This window comes from Lissotriton vulgaris, chromosome 1_1 (genome assembly GCF_964263255.1).
Source record: "Lissotriton vulgaris chromosome 1_1, aLisVul1.2, whole genome shotgun sequence".
Classification (NCBI taxonomy): Eukaryota; Metazoa; Chordata; class Amphibia; order Caudata; family Salamandridae; genus Lissotriton; species Lissotriton vulgaris.
This window is the reverse complement of record NC_141685.1, coordinates 1,673,320,677-1,673,347,968: the sequence shown is the minus strand read 5'-3', so window position 1 is coordinate 1,673,347,968 and position 27,292 is coordinate 1,673,320,677. Positions and strand designations below refer to the sequence as shown.

General features: G+C 48.6%; 1 protein-coding gene across 1 annotated transcript in view; it reads left to right on the top strand.

The window, feature by feature from the left end:
• The first annotated feature begins 3,206 nt into the window (after positions 1 to 3,206).
• The window catches only part of LRGUK (leucine rich repeats and guanylate kinase domain containing), a 390,949-nt gene continuing 366,863 nt past the window's right edge, over positions 3,207 to 27,292 (top strand). The window contains exon 1 of the mRNA XM_086918919.1: positions 3,207 to 3,548. Coding sequence (XP_086775045.1) covers positions 3,321 to 3,548 — 228 coding nt within the window. The 5' untranslated portion in view covers positions 3,207 to 3,320. The remainder of the gene's footprint in view (positions 3,549 to 27,292) is intronic.

Below are 27,292 nucleotides of genomic sequence, written 5' to 3'. Positions count from 1 at the left end.
TAGGCTGGGCCGGTCTTGTGGAGTGCCTTGTTAGCGTGGGTGAGGAGCTTGAAGAATATCCTCTTGTTGACGGGGAGCCAGTGCAGGTTTCTCAGGTGGGGGTGATGTGGCTGTGGCGTGGTACATCAAGGATCAGTCGTGCCGAGGCGTTTTGGATGTGTTGTAGTCGTTTGATGAGCTTAGTCGGGGCACCCGCGTAGAGGGCGTTGCCGAAGTCTAGTCTGCTGCTGACGAGGGCCTGTGTGGCTGTCTTTCTTGTATCTGTCGGGATCCATCTGTAGATCTTGAGGAGCATGCGGAGGGTGTTGAAGCAGGAAGAGGAGACGGCGTTGACTTGCTTGGTCATTGAGAGTGTTGAGTCGAGGATGATTCCCAGGTTGCGTGCGTGGTCGGTGGGTGTCGGGGCTGCCCCCAGTGCCATCGGCCACCAGGAGTCGTCCCAGGCTGAAGGGTTGGAGCCGAGGATGAGGACCTCCGTCTTGTCCGAATTCAGCTTCAGACGGCTGGTTTTCATCCAGTCGGCGACGGCCTTCATTCCTTTGTGAAGGTTGGCTTTGGCGGTGATGGGGTCCTTGGTGAGGGAGAGGATAGGCTGAGTGTCGTCAGCGTAGGAGATTATGTAGAGGTCGTGCTGTCGGGCTACTTGTGCGAGCGGGGCCATGTAAAAGTTGAACAGCGTCGGGCTGAGGGAGGATCCCTGGGGTATTCCGCAGATGATCTCAGAGACTTTGGAACGGAATGGGGGGAGGCGGACTCTCTGGGTTCTGCCGGAGAGGAAGGAGGTGGTCCAATCCAGAGCCTTGTCTCGGATCCCTGCGGCGTGGAGGCGGTCGCCTAGTGTGCGGTGGCAGACGGTGTCGAAGGCGGTAGAGTGGTCTAGGAGGATGAGTGCTGCGGTCTCGCCGTTGTCCAGCAGGGTCCTGATGTCGTCGGTGGCGGGGATGAGGGCAGTCTCGGTGCTGTGGTTGCTGCGGAACCCTGACTGGGAAGGGTCCAGGATTCTGTTTTCTTCGAGGTACGGGTTAGCTGTCTGTTGACGGTTTTCTCGATGACCTTGGCCGGAAAGGGGAGCAGAGATGGGCCGGAAGTTCTTGCGGTCTCTTGGGTCTACCTTAGGATTTTTGAGTAGTGCGTTGATTTCCGCGTGTTTCCAGATCTCTGGGAAGGTCGCGGTCTCGAGGGAGAGATTGATGAAATTGCGCAGGTGAGGTGCGATGGACCTGCTTACTCTGTTGAAGGCGTGGTGCGGGAATGGGTCTGACGGAGAGCCGGAGTGGATTGTGTGCATGGTCTTGATGGTGTCATTGATGCTCATGCTGGCCCAGGCCAGCAGGGGGTCGTGGTCGATGGTGTGCGGAGGGTCTGTTGTGATGCTGTCTGTTGGGGCTGCCTGGGTTTTGAAGCTGTCGCGGATGCCTGCTATCTTACGGTGGAAGAAGGTGGAAAGGGAGTCGCACAGGGCTTGCGACGGCGGGATGTCGTTGGTGTTGGAGCTGGAGTTGGAGAGTTCCTTCACAATGCTGAAGAGCTCCTTGCTATTGTGTGCGTTGTTGTCAAGGCGGTCTTTGAAGGAGGTCCTCTTGGCCGCCTTGATGAGGTGGTGGTGGTTGCAGATGGCGTCCTTATGTGCTGCGTTGCTGTCCGGAGTTGGTTCACTGTGCCATTTCTTCCTTAGTTTCCGGCAGGCTTGCTTGGAGACTAGGAGTTCTGAGGTGAACTAGCTGGCCCTCTTGCTGGTGTCTCTGTGGGTGGGTTTCTTCAGCTGGGCGAGGGTGTTGGCGCATTCCTCGATCCGGCGTCTGAGGCTGTGGGCAGCGGTGGTCAGTCCAGAGGAGTTTGGTGGTGTGGCTGACGGAGACGTGCAGGCTTGAGGAGAAGACGGAGTCGAGTGTGTGGCCGGCGGAGTGAGTAGGCGTTGTGACGAGTTGCTTCAGTCCGAGGTTGGCGAGGTTATCGATCAAGGTTGTGTAGTTGTTGTCGTTGTTGTTCTCAAGGTGAAAGTTCAGGTCTCCGAGGAGGATGTAGTCGGTGGAGCATGTGATACCCGATGTGTGTTCATGGGTATTGTAGTGTTTATTTTCTTTTACTATTATCTGATTGGCTGCTGAGTTTTCTGAAGTAAAGAAATGAGAAGCATAATCCTCGCCTCCGTGTCCTTAATAGAATTTAAAATTCTTGTCACATATGTTCACAAATTTTGAAGTGTTGTGCATGCGCAGCCCTGTATCAAATGATATTGACTCTCCTGCCACCTGTTCCTGTTAAATATTTTAGTTTCGCCCTAGTTAACAAAAAAACAGTTTGCCCATCCCTCCACACTCTGCCATCTTGCAAAACTGAGACACCTGTGTATGAGTGGCTCCTGCACGCAGCAGTGTGTCATTCTCTAGAACTTCATGACACATCATGATGATGATTTACTAATTTGTTTCCAGCGCTAGGTGCTCCTTCTCGCTGTGCTTCAGTCATATGTGTTTGACAATTTGGAAATAATACTTTGACAGAGAAGGCGCTCAGAATTTCCAAATGCCTGCATAAGCAACTCATCCAGTTCTGGTGGTTTGCTTTGTGTTCTTGGTCTTACAGTCCTGGTTTTATAATGGTACGCATGAGTACAAATTCCAGAATGGTCATGTTAGGGCATCAAGAATGTTATGGAACCACTTCCCACACAGGTTTATGGTGGCCACATCCAAGTCATTAAGGACACTTTCCAGTCCTTTATTTGTATATGATAGCGTAATGCATTCTGAATCTTGTAGTCATGTGTAACTTCCATTGAAATAATTAGACTTACACACCTGATATCTATGATTTGAAGGTGGACATTTCAGAACTCCACTGCCTGTCACTACCTGGAGGACTAAGGTGGTTCTCACATAGGATCAGAACAAAGACAACATTTTTCAAAGCGCATATGGCGCCCAGTAAGCAAGCGCTTCAGTGCCCCCCCCCCCCCCCCACACAACTTCACAATATATTGGAACTTAAGTGTGAATGATCGGAAAGTAAATTAGACGATCAGTTTGAAACGGTCCTTTCCGGTGGAAATAATGGTTACAACTCGTTTTGTTAGCGAGTATCGTTTAAAGAAATGTAAATAATTTTTCACTTCGTTTACAGTGTTTAGTTGACATGAGTTTCCCATTCCAAGATGGCAACCATGCTTCTGTAACGCCTCCTCGCGCCAGTTTCTAAGCAACCACGCAGTAAACAAGATGGCGGCGCCGTGTTGACACTAGTGATCCCTTGGGACAGCAGCCCGGAGGGTTTTCGGAGTACTCCCTCGTCTCCCCCTGCCCCCCGACAACTGCGGAATCATGGCCGCATCTTTAGTGTCCTTGACTCCTGGCTGGGGCCAGTCCGATGATTTCCTCCGAGTCCACACACCCTTGTCACCACTCTCTGGGGATCCTCAGCCCCTCCCCGCCCCCTGGATGCAGAGAGAAAGCGGCATTTCCTCAAGCTGCGGGGGGAGCTCCGAAGAGGAGGAAAGCGACAGGGAGAGCCAGGACAGTGAGCAGGAACTCTCCATGGAGACGGTACATGTGAGTAGCACCTCTGGGGGCGTATTATGCTTATAAAAGTGATGTTACCATTAATAATGCTGTTAATGCTAGCTTACGCACGATCATAATCAAAATATTAATGTCATACTCATATTTCTGTCAGAATTGTTATCATTTTCCTTATTGTTATCAATAATAGTATTGTTGCATAGTATACTGTAATATTAATTCATGTAGACATTCGATGATATAATAAGAAACAAATACAATTGTATTCACACTATGGTTAATGCAATTATCGTTAGTATTGGTTTTATTATAAAAGTATACATCAATTACATTTGAATTGTTTAATTTTCTAGTATTAACATGCTCATTATTGAGATGATTGAAAAGCAATAACGGTGTTTTTATAATTCCTATTATTGTTATTATGAATACGGTATGATTATTAGCGGTCTATAAAATTGTAGATTGATGAGTATCAACAATGACGTTTTTTTCTATTAAGATCTTCCTAATGATGACTTGGGTAACTAGCACCAAGCAATTGGAAAATACGTTAGTTGATATTTACCCAAGTACAGCTTTATGTTGTACAACTATTTGGCTCTTTCCCTATCAGACAGCCCTCAGGAGGTCTCCTCATGGGCAAGAAAATGTAGGGGAGAGAAGAGGTGTTACTTTGCTACCAGGCACCTTGGTAAAGGTGTGGAAAACAATATAGGCATTGTTTTTTTAAAATATTTCTATTAACGTTTTTTAGTATTAAAAATATATTACTTCATACAATTTACGTTTGTAATTTCAGCAACTGTGTGAAACATGACCAGTAGTAAGCCAATATAGGCTTCACCCAAAGAGCGCGATAAGCAGTAATCCTACAAGTCCGAATTGTATGAGCCATATCATATATACATGGCAACTCAGTAGGCAAGCAGGTTTAAATAAGAGTCTCCCTTAAGAGTTATAATGAGAGCATTGGAAATAGGGCTACTGGTTGGGGGTGGAAAACCCTAGTTAAGCAGCAACTACAATCTCTGTCAAGGTGAGGCACAATCAAACCCAAATTAACCTGTGCTTATCCTCTGGTAGCTTGGCACAAAAGCAGCCAGGCTTAACTTAGAGGCAATCTGTAAAGTATATATGCAGCACTGCAAACAGTAATAACGTGAAAACACAAAATAAGAAAAATCCCACAGCAATCTAGAAAAATAAATTATTTTTTAATAAAGTATTTGACACCAAAACAACACAATTCTAATTAGTGAAACCAGAGGTATGCAATTTTAAATATTTCAGGGAAGTAAAGTGCCTAAAAGCACAAAGCTTCCCGCATGGTTACCAGGTCCAGTGAGATGGAGTGAAAGTCACAAGTTCAGCCTGACTGCGATGGAAGATGAGCAGAACACAGAAACCAGGTTAGTACTGCAGAAAGATTTACCTTCAAAGTCCAGTGCGAAGAGATCCGTTTGTGGTAGAAGGGACAGCAAGGAAGAGGGAAAGCATCACGAATGGTCGTCGATGTTGCATGAAAGGCAGGCTGGGTGTCCTTATCAGTCATTGCTGTAGCGCGAAGATCCTGTTGGGTGTCATGGACGGCCATTGCTGGAGCTTCGTGTAGGCGGTCACCGAAAGCTGTTGATGCTGTAGCATAAAGTGTAGATCTCCGCTGACGGGCGTCATTAGCGGTCACTGTGATGTGAAGTGTTGGGTTTGCTGGAACTTCACGTTTACGGATGGCAAGATATTTGTGCAAACTGGCCTGTTTGTGAAGAGCCCAAAACGTCAGGATTTCTCCTTTTCTTTGAAGAGGAAGTGCAACCAAGGCCGCACCAAGGGCCCAGGAACTGAGGGGAACCTCTTGGAGGTCAGGAATTCACTCCAGCAGAGACAAACAGGGCTCAGGCAGGTCCAGGCAGGTCCAGGCAGCAAGGCAGCTGCAGGAAGCCTCTGGAACTTGTTATGTCCCTTTAGCTCAAAATAGGAGTTCAGTCAGCTAACTCTTGGAGAAGTTTCAGTCTGGGATGAAGGGTGCAGGTCCAGTCTTCCTTCTCAGCAAGCAGGATAGCAGACCAGCAGTCCTTCTGACAGCACATCAGTCGATCTTCTGTGGTTTCCACAGGTCCAGGAGTGTACTGTAGAATTGGGTCTGAAGGTTCATTATTTATACCTGGCGCGTTCTGTGAAGTAGGAGAAGTTTTCTAGAAAACTCCCCTTTAATGTCCTAGAAGTTTTCTGCCTCCCCTGCACTAGCTCCATGCTGGCTGCATGAAAAATGGTTGGTGACAAGTCCTTTGTGTGAAGACACGACATAGCCTATTCACTTGCAAGTCGGGCTGTGCCCAGCTTTCCCCCAATCCTGTCAATTGATGGTCCATCCAGGCACACCTAATCCCTCACGAGTGGCTGTTTAAAAGTAATAAACAAAGTCCATTTGCCAACTACATCCAGTCATGTGCCCCAGAACCAGGCTGCAGGCACCAAACAGTTGGGACAACAACATGTCAGCTTTCTAAAAGTGGGTTTTCAGAAGTGTGACTTAAAATTAGACTTTGCCATTAAAGAGGCGTTTTAATTACAATTCTTTAGACACCAAACTTGACATTATGGCTGATCCTAATTGAAAGTTATCTCTTATTAAACATAATAATTTAGCACCACATTCTCCTATCGGAGCAGTAGGCCTCACAGTAGTGGAAAAACAAATTGAAGCATTTTTCGTTACCAGGACATATAAAATGTACATGTTCGATGTTTTAAATACACCTCACCCTGCCCTTTGGACTGGTAGTGCCTACCCTAGGGCTGACTTATATGTATTACAACAGAAAGGTTTAGGACTGGCAAATGGTTTCTTTTTCCAGATTGAAATGGCAGTTTAAAACTGCACACAAAGACCTGATACATGTTTTATAGGCTACTTAAGTTGGTGGCACAATCAGTGCTGCAAGCCCACTAGTAGCATTTTATTTACAGGCCCTGGATACATTTAGTCCACTTTACCTGGGAAGTACAAGTAAATTAAATGTGTTAATAGGGTGCAAGCCTATTCTACCACGTTTAAATGAGAGAGCACGTTAGCACTGATTAGCATTGGTAAAGTGCACAGAGTCCTAAGGCCAACAAAAACAAATTCAGGAAAATAGAAGCAGTGAAGCCAAAAGGTTTGTGGGGACCCTGCAGAGAGGGCAAGGTCCAACAGTTAGCCTGTGGATTCAGCAATGCTTTTGCGAGGAGTTAACATTTGCCATGTGTGAGAAGAGTGGTTTATTGAATGGTGTGGTTGTGTGACCTCGCCATGTAAAAAAAAGTACAAATCCGTCCTGGTTTTAGTCAGGCTCATTAACAAAACCTTAGATCCAACCAGGGTATCTGTGGCTTTGAGCAGTCAGGCTTTGTCAAAGGAACACGTGCAAAACATTTAGAAATACCAAAACAGTTGAACAAGAAAGAAATATGACAAAAAGGAGACCCAACACCAATTTATAAAAATAGCTTTCAATTTTATGATTTTTTGGACACCAAAACAAACAAAATCCCCCATAAGGTTCTCGAGATATACAATACTAAGCAAAAAATAAATCTCTGCTTTTGATTCAAATTGTAAAAAAGCATTGGCAACTTCCACGGTTAGTGGTTACTTGGAAACATTTTGAAAACGTTTGAAAAGTTGTGTTTGTTTACTCCAGCCTGCTTTGGGCTACCATCTCTGACAGGGACTAAGTCACAGGAGCCAATAAGTCTTGGGAGGACAGTTGCCTTGTAGTCAAAGCAGTCTCTAGTCCAATTCCAGGCTCTATGGGTGAACCGCCATAGGTGTTAAGGGAGTGGTACTGATGCAAGGGATACAAGATGCTGAAGATGCTGTAGATACTGATCCAGTGACACGTGTCTTCTTGGCGCCACCCCTTCATCCACAAACACTGTGGGGCAACTTTGGCAAAGGGGTTGATGTCCCTCGTAGTCCGGTTGAAATCCAGCCAAAAACCAGTTGCCACTGGTCTCCAGTTACAGCAAAACCAGTGGTTCCCTTTAACTGAGGCTAGTGGATGTTTTGGGTGACCAAACTGCACTGCAGTGACTGTCCTGGGTCCAGCAGACTTTGGTGCAACTTTTAAGTTTTGAGATGTGGTCTCCCAGGCTGCGCTTCATCGGTCAGTGGCAGTCAAGTGATTGCGGCTGCCAACTCGCTATGGTAGACTTCTTCAGCTTTTGTGGCCATGGAGCTGTAACAGGAAGTCAGCTTACTGAATCTTCGAGCCACTTCATCTGTTTGAGGCTTTGGACAACTTTTCCTCAAGCAGGGCACAACAGGCACAGTCCTCTCTTTGCTAGCCCAAGAATCAGCAGGTGCAGTCCAGGCTTTGGTGCAGTCTCTCTTTGCCGGTCCAAGTAACAGCAGAACAGTCCTTCATCGGTCCTCTCTCAAGTGCAGGTGTGATCTGAGGTTTGGGTGTCAGGGATGCCACTTTTATTCCTACAACTGGGCCTCGGGCGAGACTACAATCCAATGGGCCCTGGGCCAATCAGTTGTGGTGTAGAAAAGTCTCAGTGGAGTTGATGACACTATGAAGGAAATATCCGCCGTCTAGAGTTGGAGCCTCAGGTTAACCCCGAGGTACTCCCAACCTTATGTGAGGTGCAGAAAAGGCATGTGCCCTAAATAGACACGACTAACTGAACTCCGCTCACACCGACGGAGATATAACTCAAATGCTGCTCTTTTAGCTGTTACAACTTGATGATAGGGGATGTCCTATCAACCAAATTATGGACCAGATGGGGACAGTATTGTGCACCCAACAGGCCATACAGAAGTGGCATTATAAGGACCTGTATGGGGCACAAACACCCACACCAGAGGCGGTGCTAGATGTCTTCCTCAACAGGGTGATGCTTCCACATTTAATGGAATATCTCTGAACATGATATTAGAGGGACACTGAAGAACTTTGCACGGGGTAAAATGCCCAGTGCTGATGATTTACTGGTTGAATTCTATCAGACCTATTCGCCATACCTGGTAATGAAGTTGGCCGAAATGTATGCCGAGGCACTGACGTGTCAGTGCTTACTGGCTACGACTAGGGAGTCCTTCACAGTCTCCTTCCCAAAGACAGTGGGTGGACTAATGGATGTGGTGGCCTACCAGCCACAATCCATGTCAAATATAGACTATAGAACCCTTAGCAAGTTTCCCTCTAATCAACTGCAGCCCCACCTACACTAGGACCAGAACAGGTTTATCCCGAAAAGGGACACCTCACATAATCTATGAAGAATTTATTGGATTCTAGATGACACCCCATCAACACTTTACCTTGAAGTGGTGGTCCTGTCAGTTGACATCCGTAAGGCGTTTGATACCTTGAAGTGGGATTATGTCAAGGCAGTTATGCTCATGATATGACTGGGCGAAGGCTGACAAAAATGGGTGATATACGAACGCACCGGTGTGGGTTTGTGTCGGCCAATGCATATCGAACCCCTTTGACATATTTCACGGGACCAGGCAGTACTTCCCACTCTGGCTGATGCTTTTCACTTTGACGGTGGAGCCTGTCACCAGCAATTTCCAACTTGAGGGATGGGATAGTGGAATTTTGCTGCGCGATAGGGAGCATATTGTCTCATTGTACACCTCCTTCTATAATTGGCGGAGGTCAGAACTGGGATCTCATGCTGTGTAGCCATTTTGGAAGAACTCTGGGGAGTCTAGATTATGTACGAACTGGGAAAGATAGCATATCTGGTTTCCCTTACGCTGTAGTATTTCCTGGATTCAGTACGGAACCGTGGTATCCAATGGGAACCAAGAGTCCTTAAGTAGTCAGGAGTCAAGGTGCACTACATTGATGTAGATATCAGAGAGGGCAATTTATGATACACCTTGCAGAACCTGCTAGGTAATGTAGAATTCTGCCGGACGCTGAAACTAATCTTAATGACTAGAATAGGACTGGCAAAATTATCATATTACCCTGGGTACTCTGCTTTTTTGCGAATCTTCCAGTTTGCATCCTGAGAGGAGGGTTTAGATCAGGGGTCTATAACCTTTACTGTAGTGAGAGCTACTTATGATCAGTGAAAATCATCATGAGCAACTTAAGGCCAATCAACTAGTACAATATTACCAGACATCCTCACACCCATCTTCATTGACTTTGAGCCTTATGCCCATAAAGTCTGATACTGTGATTTGAACAAAATAATTTGAGTAGAAACACTATGATAGATCTGTCATGTGTGTCAGTAAGAACATAGTCTTTGGGGATGTATGAACATGTGTGCTTATGAATGGGATATGTGTATGAGTGACTGTAGGAAGATGGCTCTCTATATAGAGCACCAAAACGAATAACAATGTGCAGAGTCCAGGTGGCCCTTATTGCTTTACAGACGTATCTATACTACTATTATAAAGGAAGAACTTTGAGGCTTTGAGGCGGGTAAACTCGGGAACCACAGCGCCAATCCACACACCCGATACATCGTTGTAATCCTCAGGGTGTGCAGATGGACATAGGCTATATAAAGTGAAAAAATACGTTATATTTAAAAAATTGACATTATAAAAAAGTAGTCCCCTCGAAGTAGCGCCGGCCGCGACCTGCGTGCTGACGTCAGGAGCGCGGGGAGGTTCGGCGTCCAGGAGCGCGAGGAGGAGCGGCAGACATGGCGCGGGGGAGGAGCGGTGACGAGTGGCGGACATGGCGTGGGGGAGGAGGTGAGGAGCAGCGGACCGGCGGGAGGAGCGGTGATTAGCGGTGAACTGAGAAGCGGCGGCTAAGGTAAGGCTCCGGGGGACAATGTCGGGCAGGCGGGGGTCGGGGACTTACACCAAAACAGAAGGATGAGCGGTGAACTGAGGAGCGGCGGCTGAGGTAAGGCTCCGGGGGACAATGTCGGGCAGGCGGGTGTCGGGGCAGGCGGGGACGGGGACTTACACCAAAACAGAAGGATAGAATTTCGATCGGCTGAGGTAAGGCTCCGGGGGACAATGTCGGGCCAGGCGGGGGTCGGGTCAGGCGGGGGATGGGGAGTTACAACAAAACAGAAGGGTACAATTTACATCGGGTGAGGAAAGGCTCCGGGGGACAATGTCGGGGCAGGCGGGGGACGGAGCGGCCAGGGGCCCGGGCTGCTGGGCAATGTCGGGGCAGGCGGGGGTCGAGGAAGCCTGATTGCTCCCGGACAAGGTCGGGACGGGCTGCTAGTAAGTAATAATTCCAAGTGTTCCCTTTTGGGGTAGTGTGGGCGAGCAGTTTAGGCTTATTAGAGGGTAGTGCTGAGCATTTGTTGTACTCACAGAGGCAATAAATGAGACACGCAGTCAAGAATAAATCCGAGACCAGTTTAAAAAAATATTTTTATAGAAATGTCATCACCAAGAACTTCGTAATGAAGTTTAGTACTTTTTGAGTTATCGATTTTTACAGGTTAATTAAGATGTTCACTTAAATGCGTTTTTACACAGTAATGCTTTCCTTTGGGGAAAAAAGGCATATACTGAATACAGTTGCTTGCACTAGGTTTCTGGGGGTCACCTTCAGGAATTAAGTTGGTAGGGGGCCAAGGTCCAAAGCATCACCAGCAGTTAGTCTTTACCTGCCCTTGATGTCCAGGTGCAGAGGTGCTGGTTTGGTTGCTAGCTTTGCACGCTACATTGAAGGAGAAAGGGGGACACCTAGAAACAGGCTGTAGTGGGAGACAAGTCCGGGATCTCCTAGCGGGGAGCTTGTAACATGAGGGCCCTGAGAGCAACAAAGCACTGTTTGTTCTTGGGAGCCCGGACTGGGGTGCTCAGGTGCAGACTTTTTAGGTTGCCTGGGGATGTGCGCCACCGGTGCTAACTGTTGTCAGTCTCATTGGTTGAGGGGACAAAAACAGGATAGCTGGGCCACCCTCGATGTGGGTCTCTGTGGTGCTGATGTCTCTCGATGGCTGCTCGGTCTTAAAGCCTGGATTGGACTCAAACAAAAATACGGGTATTGGTGCTGTGCGGCTCAGTTTGGTCCTGGCGTCTACTTAATTGATGGGAGATGGACCTGACCTTCTGGAGCATGGAGACTTCTTCCTGGGCGGCTGCTGTGTTGGTGGAACTGGTTAAGGGGGGCGTCAAAACGGTGGACTGGACTTTTCTGTTGGGTGCCTGCAAACTGCAGGGGGGTAGCTCCTCTACTCCAAGGTAGATTGTTGGCAACTTTTGAGGTGCTGGTAGTCCACTGGGGTCTTGGCCGATGCACAGCGGCAGGACTAATCGGTTTGTCGCGATTTTCAGGACAGATGCAGGTAGGCAAAGTCTGGCATCAAACACAACATGTCCTAGTTCTCATGGCAATATTTATCCATTTGTCTGTAGACATCAATGGAGGAAGAACAGTCACTCCAGGGGATCTCCGTAATGTAGATATAGTCCCTACGTCTCAATCTATTGCCTCTTTAAAAAAACCAATCTCTCTGCTCTATACATTTAAGACAGCACGAGACTAACAGTTACTTAAAGAGACAAAAAATGTGTGAAAAGCGAGAAGGCACCTCACGGGCGCACCACCAATGGGACCCCTGGTTGGTATTCACCAGGATGGCCCTGTTCTCATCATTGGTGCCTTCAAGCATTAACGTAAACGTGTCTCAGACCCAAAGTAAAAAGACAGTGAATGGTGCAGTGAACACAACTTATATGTGACAAAAACTTACAACATAAAACACTTAACATACAAGCTACTGTGCAACTAGGACAATAAGCTTTATTCACGTTCCTATCTCTGTTGCAAACAGTAAACACATAAATATAAAAGAAGGAGAGTGTGAACACTACCTATAGATTCACACCCTACTTACAGCCGACATGTTTCATTGCCTTGGTATTTATCAGGCAATTTCCTCAGGGCAACTCAATTTAAATGCCACTGCAAGAGACACTGTATCTCCAATGCCTTCCAGTAGTCTTGCCTCTCATACCAGCCAAGAGGACTTTTAAAAAAAAAACAGGAACGCAGCCCCCAAAGGTGAGCGTGGTCCTTTCTCCCTTCAGTTTAATTACGGTGCAGAATACTCGGTCGGCGTCTTCTCAACACTCGAACTGAGAAGACGCCGACCGAGTATTCTCCACCGTAATTAAACTGAAGGGAGAAAGGACCACGCTCACCTTTGGGGGCTGCGTTCCTGTTTTTAAAAAAAAGTCCTCTTGGCTGATATGAGAGGCAACAGAGATAGGAACGTGAATAAAGCTTATTGTCCTAGTCTGAGACACGTTTACGTTAATGCTTGAAGGCACCAATGATGAGAACAGGGCCATCCTGGTGAGTACCAACCAGGGGTCCCATTGGTGGTGCGCCCGTGAGGTGCCTTCTCGCTTTTCACACATTTTTTGTCTCTTTAAGTAACTGTTAGTCTCGTGCTGTCTTAAATGTATAGAACAGAGAGATTGGTTTTTTTAAAGAGGCAATAGATTGAGACGTAGGGACTATATCTACATTACGGAGATCCCCTGGAGTGACTGTTCTTCCTCCATTGATGTCTACAGACAAATGGATAAATATTGCCATGAGAACTAGGACATGTTGTGTTTGATGACTTTTGAGTGGAGGGCGTCCTAGTTTTTAGGTCTCGCCTGTCGATGCGCATGCGCATCGAGCAAGCGAGACTATGGGGGCTTATCAACTCTTTATCCACACTGCAAGGAATCGTGGCGATTCCTTGCAGTGCCCGTGACTTTTAAGCTCAATGCGCATGCGCATTGAGCTTAAAAGCGCGTGCACGTCCGTCTTTGTTTACCCACTCCGCCCCCTCCCCTTCCCGCCGTGTCGCATTTCTCCTCCCCCCTCCCCTCTCTTCCCTCCGTCTTGTTTAACTCGTTATCATAAACCACGACCTCAGACTCGGATGTGACTTTGCACGTATTCCTGGTTTGGCGTTCCTATTGTACGACGAGGCTAACATTTCATTCTTATTTGCCAGCGCCTTAACCAATAGCGCGGGTTTACACACACTGTAGACCAATCACGAGTCGTTTCACAACTGACAGACTTTTTGCGAACATCGCATAAATTAATCATCGCTCTCTCCCATTTGGTCCCCCATGGCCTCAATCAACATTGCGCAGCGCCTCCGTGGACCATTGAGTATATATAATAATAATTTTCTTTACACTCAGTTTTGATTACGACTCTGTTCGTAATTCCGACTTCGGTACCACATAAACTAAACAAGAAAAACACACCACGATAAAAACGTGACTTTGCCGGCGCAACTGGGTTTCCATTGGAGGATGAGACTCATCCTTCATCCCCATTGGCCAGCGCTCTAGCCAATCATGACTGCTTACATGCGCTGTAACCCTATCATAGGTCGCTTCACTTTTACCGGACTCATCGCGCACAATGTTTTGCTCTCGGTTCGCGAGAGTGTGCCTGGAGTTTACCATACCGAGGACGACCCGGTTTAATTGATGTTCACCCCACCAGGTCAGCCGAACCTGTACTTACACGGACCTCCCTGTCCATCGAGTTACCTTCCCCTCGACTCAGTAGGGGGTTGAGGTACCGACGGACAGGTGAGTGTGCTAGAGACCTACAATAGATACCTATACAGCGAGGCGGTTTACAATCTTACAAGTGATTTTAAGAAGGCTAGATTTTATTTCTCTGCCAATTTTTATTAGCAAGCTAACAAGAAACATAGCTACCTTGACTTGCAGTTTTTCATCTTCGTGATTTGTTATCTATATGTGTGCGGATTCCACCCACCCGCCCTTTGTTATTCAACCCAACAATAGTCATACAGGCTATTGAGCCAAAGGGTTGGCCCTGTTTGCTAAACAACTGCAGACGCTAGTCGTCTTTTTCTCTCTCACTATCTGAACTTAATGACTGTTTTCACAAAATTTAAAAACCTTTTCAACATCGGTTTACTAAGTCAGCGAGTACTGCTGTTCTGCATTTTTGCCTTTTATAAGACACCAGGAGATTGATTATCCCGTAACAGCCCTTTCCTCTGAGAAGCTAAAACCATGTTTTCCTTTTTTGTTTGCTGTGTGAAAACCGTGTCCTGGGGCAGGCAGATCCCCGCAGACCGACTCATTACTGGCGCATTTCAAGCAATCTTTGGCGTCATTTCTTTGCGTTGCTTGAGCCAGTCGTTCCTTGCCAACCGTGCTTGTGGGGTGCTACGGTTGACTTGATGGCACATACATACCTGTGCTCCCGGAGCCACGCCTCTTAAGAGGCCTGACAGAATTCATATACGGCCCGTCGGCAGGGCTTTACGTGGGATGAATAAACTGGGGGCTCAAAGGGGCGTGTCTGATGTAATTAAGGGTGTAGGTTAATAGCACATAAGCTAAAAATCTGTGCTCAGCATAGCGCGCCGCCAAACTGGTATTTTGCTGCTCCTGTCATTGCATCCAGATGTATAATACAACACGTAACATTGCACCTACAGCAAGCCAGGTCTATGGACTATTGGCTTAATCAATGGTTGTTAGTTGCATAAGACAAATATGCAAACACTATTGCTTCGTTGTATATAACGCGGAAAATGCTTAAGTTCTGAAATGATGGGCCTGTGAAAGAACTATAGCGACTCTCGTTGAAGTCTTGTTTTACCCGCTCCGCCCCCTCCCCTTCCCGCCGTGTCGCATTTCTCCTCCCCCCTCCCCTCTCTTCCCTCCGTCTTGTTTGGTTGTTTATTTTACCCGCTCCGCCCCCTCCCCTTCCCGCTGTGTCGCATTTCTCCTCCCCCCTCCCCTCTCTTCCCTCCGTCTTGTTTGTTTATTTTTTTTAAATCCCCACTTTCCCCCTACCCCCCATCAATGCCAACACTGATGCCGTGCTAAAGCCCGCTCTCCCTGCTCCGCCCCCTGCTCCGGCCGAGACGCATTTCTCCTCCCTCCTCCCCCCTCCTGGGTCAGGTTACCCTGCTTTCTCTTTCGCTTTTTTTCAACCACATTCCACCATGGACTGGGACTTGGAGGAAAAAGAACTTCCACTACAGGCACATTCAGAAATATCTTGCCACCCTCACTCACCCTCACTCACCCTCACTCACCCTCACTCACCCTCACTCACCCTCACCCTCAACCCCTCACCCTCACTCACACTCACCCTCACCCTCACCCTCACTCACCCTCACTCACACTCACCCTCACCCTCACACAGTGCAATAGTTCTCAGACCATTTCAGTTAGAGATTTTAGAAATGTTTATGGCTTTTTTTATTTGTAATACTTTAGCATTGGCTACAGGAAACAAAAATGCTAAACATTTACAAAAAAAACCCATAAACAATTCTAAAAGCACTAACTCTAATGGTGCCATGAGAACTAGGACATGTTGTGTTTGATGACTTTTGAGTGGAGGGCGTCCTAGTTTTTGTCTTTCCCTCTAGACTCCTATTTTGATAGGCAAAGTCTGGCGCCAAAAAGTCCACAGCTGTTCCTTTATTTTTGCTCTTTCACTCTTCTTTGTTCTTTTCTTTTTGTGTCAGTTGAATCGGAGTTTCTGGGGTCAGGGGTGCCACCTAAATACTCAATTTAGGGGTGTTAAGGGAAGTTTAAGGTAGTAGCCAATGGGCTACTTACCATAGGGGGGCCTACACCCACTATTTGAACAATTCATGTGGGGAGTGGGTATAACCCTAAACCAGTGTATCTAAATTCACCAAAAATTAAGGTGTTGGAATTGTACTTTTCGTGTGTACTTCATGTAGCCCACCTTAGGGGGTGTAACTTGCCTGATACTGAACACGCCTCTTGACTAGCTAATTTTTCTGCCTCTCCTGGTACCAAATGGGCCTTGGGCAGGCGGTGGCATTTCCCTTGTCTGGGGGAAGCCGGAGTCACATATTAAAGGCCTTTGAAGCTTTCTGACTTGATATGATTATTACTAGCCATCCTTATTAGAGGAAGTGACCACCCCTCCAGGTGGTGCAGGCTTTGTTTCTGACCTCAGAGAGCACAGGCTCGCACCTACAGTGGGTCAGGAACCCGTCTGTGATGGCAGGCTGGTCAATATTAGTCAGCCAGCACACTAGAGGTTGAGAGGTTTTAAGGGGGCACCTCTAAGGAGCTAATACTGGATACCTTTCAATCATCTTCAGTCAATAACAGAGAACACACATGAGGGTAAAGACTACCCATGTCTATCAATACAACCTTTACATGAATCAATGTAAGAAATAATGAAGCTCCGTATCAGAATCAACCGCAATGGATCGCACACCGCTAGCCCCTCCTCCAGATTGCCCCCAAGGATTCTGGTACATATAGTTCGTAAGTGGTTCACCTCAGTAGGTGCAAGTAAGTACTTGTTGTTCTGATGATCTCTAGACCCGAGGCATGGCCCGGGTTTCGGGATATCTTCCCTTATCAGTAGAGAACGTAGTTGGGGTGGAAAAGAAGGCTGCCAAGTAACCGTCACAGACCTTGATGCCTAACCGGCACGCAGGTACATCGTCCAGAAGCTCGTCAGCCTAAAGGCTCAAGGGAGCCCATTTGTAGAATCAACCGCAATGGATCGCACACCGCTACCCCTCCTCCGGATCGCCCCTAAGGATTCTGGTACATATAGTCCGTAAGTGGTTCACCTCAGTAGGTGCAAGTAAGTACTTGTTGTTCTGATGATCTCTAGACCCGAGACATGGCCCGGGTTTCGGGATATCTTCCCTCATCAGTAGAGAAAGTAGTTGAGGTGGAAAAGAAGGCTGCCAAGTAACCGTTACAGGCCTTGATGCCTAACCGGCACGCAGGTGCGTCATCCAGAAGCTCGTCAGCTTAAAGGCTCAAGGGAGCCCATTTGTAGAATGAACCGCAATGGATCGCACACCGCTAGCCCCTCCTCCGGATCGCCCCTAAGGATTCTGGTACATATAGTTCGTAAGTGGTTCACCTCAGTAGGTGCAAGTAAGTACTTGTTCTGATGATCTCTAGACCCGAGACATGGCCCGGGTTTCGGGATATCTTCCCTCATCAGTAGAGAACGTAGTTGAGGTGGGAAAGGAGGCCGCCAAGTAACCGTCACAGGCCTTGATGCCTAACCGGCACGCAGGTGCGCCATCCAGAAGCTCGTCAGCTTAAAGGCTCAAGGGAGCCCATTTGTAGAATCAACCGCAATGGATCGAACACCGCTAGCCCCTCCTCTGGATCGCCCCTAAGGTATCTGGTACATATAGTTTGTAAGTGGTTCACCTCAGTAGGTGCAAGTAAGTACTTGTTGTTCTGATGATCTCTAGACCCGAGACATGGCCCGGGTTTCGGTATAAGTTCCCTCATCAGTAGAGAACGTAGTTTGGGTGGAAAAGAAGGCCTCCAAGTAACCGTCACATGCCTTGCTGCCTAACCGGCATGCAGGTGCGTCATCCAGAAGCTCGTCAGCATTAAAGGCTCAAGGGAGCCCATTTGTAGAATGAACCGCAATGGATCGCACACCGCTAGCACCTCCTCTTGATCGCCCCTAAGGATTCTGGTACATATAGTTCGTAAGTGGTTCACCTCAGTAGGTGCAAGTAAGTACTTGTTGTTCTGGTGATCTCTAGACCCGAGACATGGCCCGGGTTTCGGGATATCTTCCCTCATCCGTAGAGAACGTAGTTGGGGTGGAAAAGAAGGCCGCCAAGTAACCGTCACTGGCCTTGATGCCTAACCGGCACGCAGGTGCGTCATCCAGAAGCTCGTCAGCTTAAAGGCTCAAGGGAGCCCATTTGTAGAATCAACTGCAATGGATCGCACACCGCTAGCCCCTCCTCTTGATCACCCCTAGAGATTCTGGTACATATAGTTCGTAAGTGGTTCAACTCAGTTGGTGCAAGTAAGTACTTGTTGTTCTGATGATCTCTAGACCCGAGACATGGCCGGGTTTCGGTATATCTTCCCTCATCAGTAGAGAACGTAGTTTGGGTGGAAAAGAAGGCTGCCAAGTAACCGTCACAGGCCTTGGTGCCTAACCGGCACGCAGGTGCGTCATCCAGAAGCTCGTCAGCTTAAAGGCTCAAGGGAGCCCATTTGTAGAATCAACCGCAATGGATCGCATACCGCTAGCCCCTCCTCCGGATCGCCCCTAAGGATTCTGGTACATATAGTTCGTAAGTGGTTCACCTCAGTAGGTGCAAGTAAGTACTTGTTGTTCTGATGATCTCTAGACCCGAGACATGGCCCGGGTTTCGGGATATCTTCCCTTATCAGTAGAGAACATAGTTGGGGTGGAAAAGAAGGCCGGCAAGTAACCGTCACAGGCCTTGATGCCTAACCGGCACACAGGTGCGTCATCCAGAAGCTCGTCAGCTTAAAGGCTCAAGGGAGCCCATTTGTAGAATCAACCGCAATGGATCGCATACCGCTAGCCCCTCCTCCGGATCGCCCCTAAGGATTCTGGTACATATAGTTCGTAAGTGGTTCACCTCAGTAGGTGCAAGTAAGTACTTGTTGTTCTGATGATCTCTAGACCCGAGAAATGGCCCGGGTTTCGGGACATTTTCCCTCATCAGTAGAGAACGTAGTTGGGGTGGAAAAGAAGGCCGCCAAGTAACCGTTACAGGCCTTGATGCCTAACCGGCACACAGGTGCGTCATCCAGAAGCTCCTCAGCTTAAAGGCTCAAGGGAGCCCATTTGTAGAATCAACCGCAATGGATCGCACACCGCTAGCTCCTCCTCCGGATCGCCCCTAAGGATTCTGGTACATATAGTTCGTAAGTGGTTCACCTCAGTATGTGCAAGTAAGTACTTGTTGTTCTGATGATCTTTAGACCCGAGACATGGTCCGGGTTTCGGGATATCTTCCCTCATCAGTAGAGAACGTAGTTGAGGTGGGAAAGGAGGCCGCCAAGTAACCGTCACATGCCTTGATGCCTAACCGGCACGCAGGTGCGTCATCCAGAAGCTCGTCAGCTTAAAGGCTCAAGAGAGCCCATTTGTAGAATCAACCGCAATGGATCGCACACCGCTAGCCCCTCCTCCGGATCGCCCCTAAGGTATTTGGTACATATAGTTTGTAAGTGGTTCACCTCAGTAGGTGCAAGTAAGTACTTGTTGTTCTGATGATCTCTAGACCCGAGACATGGCCCGGGTTTCGGTATAAGTTCCCTCATCAGTAGAGAACGTAGTTGGGGTGGAAAAGAAGGCCTCCAAGTAACCGTCACATGCCTTGCTGCCTAACCGGCATGCAGGTGCGTCATCCAGAAGCTCGTCAGCATTAAAGGCTCAAGGGAGCCCATTTGTAGAATCAACCGCAATGGATCGCACACCGCTAGCACCTCCTCTGGATCGCCCCTAAGGATTCTGGTACATATAGTTCGTAAGTGGTTCACCTCAGTAGGTGCAAGTAAGTACTTGTTGTTCTGGTGATCTCTAGACCCGAGACATGGCCCGGGTTTCGGGATATCTTCCCTCATCAGTAGAGAACGTAGTTGGGGTGGAAAAGAAGGCCGCCAAGTAACCGTCACAGGCCTTGATGCCTAACCGGCACGCAGGTGCGTCATCCAGAAGCTCGTCAGCTTAAAGGCTCAAGGGAGCCCATTTGTAGAATCAACCGCAATGGATCGCATACCGCTAGCCCCTCCTCCGGATCGCCCCTAAGGATTCTGGTACATATAGTTCGTAAGTGGTTCACCTCAGTAGGTGCAAGTAAGTACTTGTTGTTCTGATGATCTCTAGACCCGAGACATGGCCCGGGTTTCGGGACATCTTCCCTCATCAGTAGAGAACGTAGTTGGGGTGGAAAAGAAGGCCGCCAAGTAACCGTCACAGGCCTTGATGCCTAACCGCCACACAGGTGCGTCATCCAGAAGCTCGTCAGCTTAAAGGCTCAAGGGAGCCCATTTGTAGAATCAACCGCAATGGAACGCATACCGCTAGCCCCTCCTCCGGATCGCCCCTAAGGATTCTGGTACATATAGTTCGTAAGTGGTTCACCTCAGTAGGTGCAAGAAAGTACTTGTTGTTCTGATGATCTCTAGACCCGAGAAATGGCCCGGGTTTCGGGACATTTTCCCTCATCAGTAGAGAACGTAGTTGGGGTGGAAAAGAAGGCCGCCAAGTAACCGTCACAGGCCTTGATGCCTAACCGGCACACAGGTGCGTCATCCAGAAGCTCCTCAGCTTAAAGGCTCAAGGGAGCCCATTTGTAGAATCAACCGCAATGGATCGCACACCGCTAGCTCCTCCTCCGGATCGCCCCTAAGGATTCTGGTACATATAGTTCGTAAGTAGTTCACCTCAGTATGTGCAAGTAAGTACTTGTTGTTCTGATGATCTTTAGACCCGAGACATGGTCCGTGTTTCGGGATATCTTCCCTCATCAGTAGAGAACGTAGTTGGGGTGGAAAAGAAGGCCGCCAAGTAACCGTCACATGCCTTGATGCCTAACCGGCACGCAGGTGCGTCATCCAGAAGCTCGTCAGCTTAAAGGCTCAAGGGAGCCCATTTGTAGAATCAACCGCAATGGATCGCACACCGCTAGCCCCTCCTCCGGATCGCCCCTAATGATTCTGGTACATATAGTTCGTAAGTGGTTCACCTCAGTAGGTGCAAGTAAGTACTTGTTGTTCTGATGATCTCTAGACCCGAGACATGGCCCGGGTTTCGGGATATCTTCCCTCATCAGTAGAGAACGTAGTTGGGGTGGAAAAAAAGGCCTCCAAGTAACCGTCATATGCCTTGCTGCCTAACCGGCAAGCAGGTACATCATCCAGAAGCTTGTCAGCTTAAAGGCTCAAGAGAGCCCATTTGTAGAATTAACCGCAATGGATCGCACAGCGCTAGCCCCTCCTCCGGATCGCCCCTAAGGATTCTGGTACATATAGTTCGTAAGTGGTTCACCTCAGTAGGTGCAAGTAAGTACTTGTTGTTCTGATGATCTCTAGACCCGAGACATTGCCCGGGTTTCGGGATGACTTCCCTCATCAGTAGAGAACCTAGTTGGGGTGGAAAAGAAGGCCGCCAAGTAACCGTCACTGGCCTTGATGCCTAACCGGCACGCAGGTGCGTCATCCAGGAGCTCGTCAGCTTAAAGGCTCAAGGAAGCCCATTTGTAGAATCAACCGCAATGGATCGCACACTGCTAGCCCCTCCTCCGGATCGCCCCTAAGGATTCTGGTACATATAGTTCGTAAGTGGTTCACCTCAGTAGGTGCAAGTAAGTACTTGTTGTTCTGATGATCTCTAGACCCGAGACATGGCCCGGGTTTCGGGATATCTTCCCTCATCAGTAGAGAACGTAGTTGGGGTGGAAAAGAAGGCCTCCAAGTAACCGTCACATGCCTTGCTGCCTAACCGGCACGCAGGTGCGTCATCCAGAAGCTTGTCAGCTTAAAGGCTTAAGGGAGCCCATTTGTAGAATCAACCGCAATGGATCGCACAGTGCTAGCCCCTCCTCCGGATAGCCCCTAAGGATTCTGGTACATATAGTTTGTAAGTGGTTCACCTCAGTAGGTGCAAGTAAGTACTTGTTTTTCTAATGATCTTTAGAACCGAGACATGGCCCGGGTTTCGGGATATCTTCCCTCATCAGTAGAGAACGTAGTTGGGGTGGAAAAGAAGGCCGCCAAGTAACCGTCACAGGCTTTGATGCCTAACCGGCACGCAGGTGCGTCATCCAGAAGCTCGTCAGCTTAAAGGCTCAAGGGAGCCCATTTGTAGAATCAACCGCAATGGATCGCACAGCGCTAGCCCCTCCTCCGGATCGCCCCTAAGGATTCTGGTACATATAGTTCGTAAGTGGTTCACCTCAGTAGGTGCAAGTAAGTACTTGTTGTTCTGATGATCTCTAGACCCGAGACATGGCCCGGGTTTCAGGACATCTTCCCTCATCAGTAGAGAACGTAGTTGGGGTGGAAAAGAAGGCCGCCAAGTAACCGTCACAGGCCTTGATGCCTAACCGGCACACAGGTGCGTCATCCAGAAGCTCGTCAGCTTAAAGGCTCAAGGGAGCCCATTTGTAGAATCAACCGCAATGGATCGCATACCGCTAGCCCCTCCTCCGGATCGCCCCTAAGGATTCTGATACATATAGTTCGTAAGTGGTTCACCTCAGTAGGTGCAAGTAAGTACTTGTTGTTCTGATGATCTCTAGACCCGAGAAATGGCCCGGGTTTCGGGACATTTTCCCTCATCAGTAGAGAACGTAGTTGGGGTGGAAAAGAAGGCCGCCAAGTAACCGTCACAGTTCTTGATGCCTAACCGGCACACAGGTGCGTCATCCAGAAGCTCCTCAGCTTAAAGGCTCAAGGGAGCCCATTTGTAGAATCAACCGCAATGGATCGCACACCGCTAGCTCCTCCTCCGGATCGCCCCTAAGGATTCTGGTACATATAGTTCGTAAGTAGTTCACCTCAGTATGTGCAAGTAAGTACTTGTTGTTCTGATGATCTTTAGACCCGAGACATGGTCCGGGTTTCGGGATATCTTCCCTCATCAGTAGAGAACGTAGTTGGGGTGGAAAAGAAGGCCGCCAAGTAACCGTCACATGCCTTGATGCCTAACCGGCACGCAGGTGCGTCATCCAGAAGCTCGTCAGCTTAAAGGCTCAAGGGAGCCCATTTGTAGAATCAACCGCAATGGATCGCACACCGCTAGCCCCTCCTCCGGATCGCCCCTAATGATTCTGGTACATATAGTTCGTAAGTGGTTCACCTCAGTAGGTGCAAGTAAGTACTTGTTGTTCTGATGATCTCTAGACCCGAGACATGGCCCGGGTTTCGGGATATCTTCCCTCATCAGTAGAGAACGTAGTTGGGGTGGAAAAGAAGGCCGCCAAGTAACCGTCACATGCCTTGCTGCCTAACCGGCACGCAGGTGCGTCATCCAGAAGCTCGTCAGCTTAAAGGCTTAAGGGAGCCCATTTGTAGAATCAACCGCAATGGATCGCACAGTGCTAGCCCCTCCTCCGGATAGCCCCTAAGGATTCTGGTACATATAGTTCGTAAGTGGTTCACCTCAGTAGGTGCAAGTAAGTACTTGTTTTTCTAATGATCTTTAGAACCGAGACATGGCCCAGGTTTCGGGATATCTTCCCTCATCAGTAGAGAACGTAGTTGGGGTGGAAAAGAAGGCCGCCAAGTAACCGTCACAGGCCTTGATGCCTAACCGGCACGCAGGTGCGTCATCCAGAAGCTCGTCAGCTTAAAGGCTCAAGGGAGCCCATTTGTAGAATCAACCGCAATGGATCGCACAGCGCTAGCCCCTCCTCCGGATCGCCCGTAAGGATTCTGGTACATATAGTTCGTAAGTGGTTCACCTCAGTAGGTGCAAGTAAGTACTTGTTGTTCTGATGATCTCTAGACCCGAGACATGGCCCGGGTTTCGGGACATCTTCCCTCATCAGTAGAGAACGTAGTTGGGGTGGAAAAGAAGGCCGCCAAGTAACCGTCACAGGCCTTGATGCCTAACCGGCACACAGGTGCGTCATCCAGAAGCTCGTCAGCTTAAAGGCTCAAGGGAGCCCATTTGTAGAATCAACCGCAATGGATCGCATATCGCTAGCCCCTCCTCCGGATCGCCCCTAAGGATTCTGGTACATATAGTTCGTAAGTGGTTCACCTCAGTATGTGCAAGTAAGTACTTGTTGTTCTGATGATCTCTAGACCCGAGACATGGTCCGGGTTTCGGGATATCTTCCCTCATCAGTAGAGAACGTAGTTGGGGTGGAAAAGAAGGCCGCCAAGTAACCGTCACATGCCTTGATGCCTAACCGGCACGCAGGTGCATCATCCAGAAGCTCGTCAGCTTAAAGGCTCAAGGGAGCCCATTTGTAGAATCAACCGCAATGGATCGCACAGCGCTAGCCCCTCCTCCGGATCGCCCCTAAGGATTCTGGTACGTATAGTTCGTAAGTGGTTCACCTCAGTAGGTGCAAGTAGGTACTTGTTGTTCTGATGATCTCTAGACCCGAGACATGGCCCGGGTTTCGGGATATCTTCCCTCATCAGTAGAGAACGTAGTTGGGGTGGAAAAGAAGGCCTCCAAGTAACCGTCACATGCCTTGCTGCCTAACATGGATTTAGGGAGGGCCACAGCACTGAGACTGCCCTCATTAAGTCCACGGAAGAAATTAGGAAGGTGATGGATGTGGGCGGACGGGCGGTCCTGGTGCTTCTCGACCTGTCCGCGGCCTTCGATACGGTCCACCATAGTATTTTGGTGGACCGCCTTGAGGGCTGCGGAGTACGGGGAGTTGCGCTGAGCTTGCTGAAATCTTTCCTCTCGGACAGAGTTCAGGTGGTTGCCCTGGGAGATTTTGAATCCACTCCTTTCACACTCCCAGGAGGGGTTCCTCAGGGCTCCTCCCTGAGCCCCACCCTCTTTAATATATACATCTCCTCCCTCGCCCCGGTGATTCGGTCATTTGGCTTTGAACTTACATCTTATGCAGATGATACACAAATTGTGGTATCTCTGCTCCCGGGTCGAGAGGAGGGAACAGCAGCAAGATTTCAGGACTGTATGACCGCAGTAAGCTCATGGATGGCTAGGAATTGCCTTAAATTGAACTCCTCGAAGACAGAGGTTCTTCTTTTTGGCAATGAGACCAACTTATGGACCCCCAACTGGTGGCCTCAAGAAATGGGAGATCCTCCCATACCTGCCACGACAGTAAAAAATCTAGGGATACTCATTGACAATCAACTTACTTTTAAGGCACAAGTCAATGCCCTCTCATCCTCGGTCCACTGGATAATAAAAACAATAAGGAAAATTCTCCCCTTCCTCTCCAGTAGCAGCAGGAAAACTGTCGTTACAGCATTAGTGCTGTCACGCCTCGATTACTGCAATAGTCTGTATCTACAAGCACAGCAAGGGATCTTGAACAAGCTACAGACGCTGCAAAATGCTGCTGTCCGCTTAATTACAGGTCTACCCAAGTTTGCCTCCGTCTCTGGGGAACTGAGCAAATTGCACTGGCTCCCAGTACGGAAACGTATGATGTTCAAAGCACTGTGCATAGTGTTCAAGGCAGTGAATGGACTAGGTCCGTCTTTCCTTCAACAACACTTCCAGCTGTACAAGCCAGGTCGACATTTAAGATCATCCAATAAATGGCTTGTCAAGACTGATCGTATTAGGAAAGCTCGATGGGGAGGTCGCAGTTTTATCTCCGGAGCAGCTGGTATCTGGAATAAAATGCCCCTCCCCCTAAAACAAAGCACTGACCTAATGACATTTAGGAAGAACATTAAAACATGGCTTTTCAATCTATAGGGACTAACATCGCATGGAGAAAGCACATCATTTCAGCGCCAGGACACCTGCCCGGTAACAGTGCGCTTAATAAATGGTAAAAATAAAAATAAATAAATAACCGGCACGCAGGTGCGTCATCCAGAAGCTCGTCAGCTTAAGGGCTCAAGGGAGCCCATTTGTAGAATCAACCGCAATGGATCGCACACCGTTAGCCCCTCCTCCGTATCGCCCCTAAGGATTCTGGTACATATAGTTCGTAAGTGGTTCACCTCAGTAGGTGCAAGTAAGTACTTGTTGTTCTGATGATCTCTAGACCCGAGACATGGCCCGGGTTTCGGGATATCTTCCCTCATCAGTAGAGAACGTAGTTGGGGTGGAAAAGAAGGCCGCCAAGTAACCGTCAAAGGCCTTGATGCCTAACCGGCACGCATGTGCGTAATCGAGAAGCTCGTCAGCTCAAAGGCTCAAGGGAGCCCATTTGTAGAATCAACCGCAATGGATCGCACACCGCTAGCTCCTCCTCCGGATCGCCCCTAAGGATTCTGGTACATATAGTTTGTAAGTTGTTCACCTCAGTAGGTGCAAGTATGTACTTGTTGTTCTGATGATCTTTAGACCCGAGACATCGTCCGGGTTTCGGGATATCTTCCCTCCTCAGTAGAGAATGTAGTTGGGGTGGAAAAGAAGGCCGCCAAATAACCGTCACAGGCCTTGATGCCTAACCGGCACGCAGGTGCGTCATCCAGAAGCTTGTCAGCTTAAAGGCTCAAGGGAGCCCATTTGTAGAATCAACCGCAATGGATCGCACACCGCCAGCCCCTCCTCCGGATCGCCCCTAAGGATTCTGGTACATATAGTTCGTAAGTGGTTCACCTCAGTAGGTGCAAGTAAGTTCTTATTGTTCTGATGATCTCTAGACCCGAGACATGGCCAATGTTTCGGGATATCTTTCCTCATCACTAAAGAACGTAGTTGGGGTGGAAAAGAAGGCCTCCAAGTAACCGTCACATGCCTTGCTGCCTAAACGGCATGCAGGTGCGTCATCCAGAAGCTCGTCAGCTTAAAGGCTCAAGGGAGCCCATTTGGAGAATCAACCGCAATGGATCGCACACCGCTAGCCCCTCCTCCGGATCGCCCCTAAGGATTCTGGTACATATAGTTCGTAAGTGGTTCACCTCAGTAGGTGCAAGTAAGTACCTGTTGTTCTGATGATCTCTAGCCCCGAGATATGGCCCGGGTTTCAGGATATCTTCCCTCATCAGTAGAGAACGTAGTTGGGGTGGAAAAGAAGGCCTCCAAGTAACCGTCACATGCCTTGCTGCCTAACCGGCACACAGGTGCGTCATCCAGAAGCTCGTCAGCTTAAAGGCTCAAGGGAGCCCATTTGTAGAATCAACCGCAATGGATCGCACAGCGCTAGCCCCTTCTCCGGATCGCCCCTAAGGATTCTGGTACATATACTTCGTAAGTGGTTCACCTCAGTAGGTGCAAGTAAGTACTTGTTGTTCTGATGATCTCTAGACCCGAGGCATGGCCCGGGTTTCGGGATATCTTCCCTCATCAGTAGAGAACGTAGTTGGGGTGGAAAATAAGGCCGCCAAGTAACCG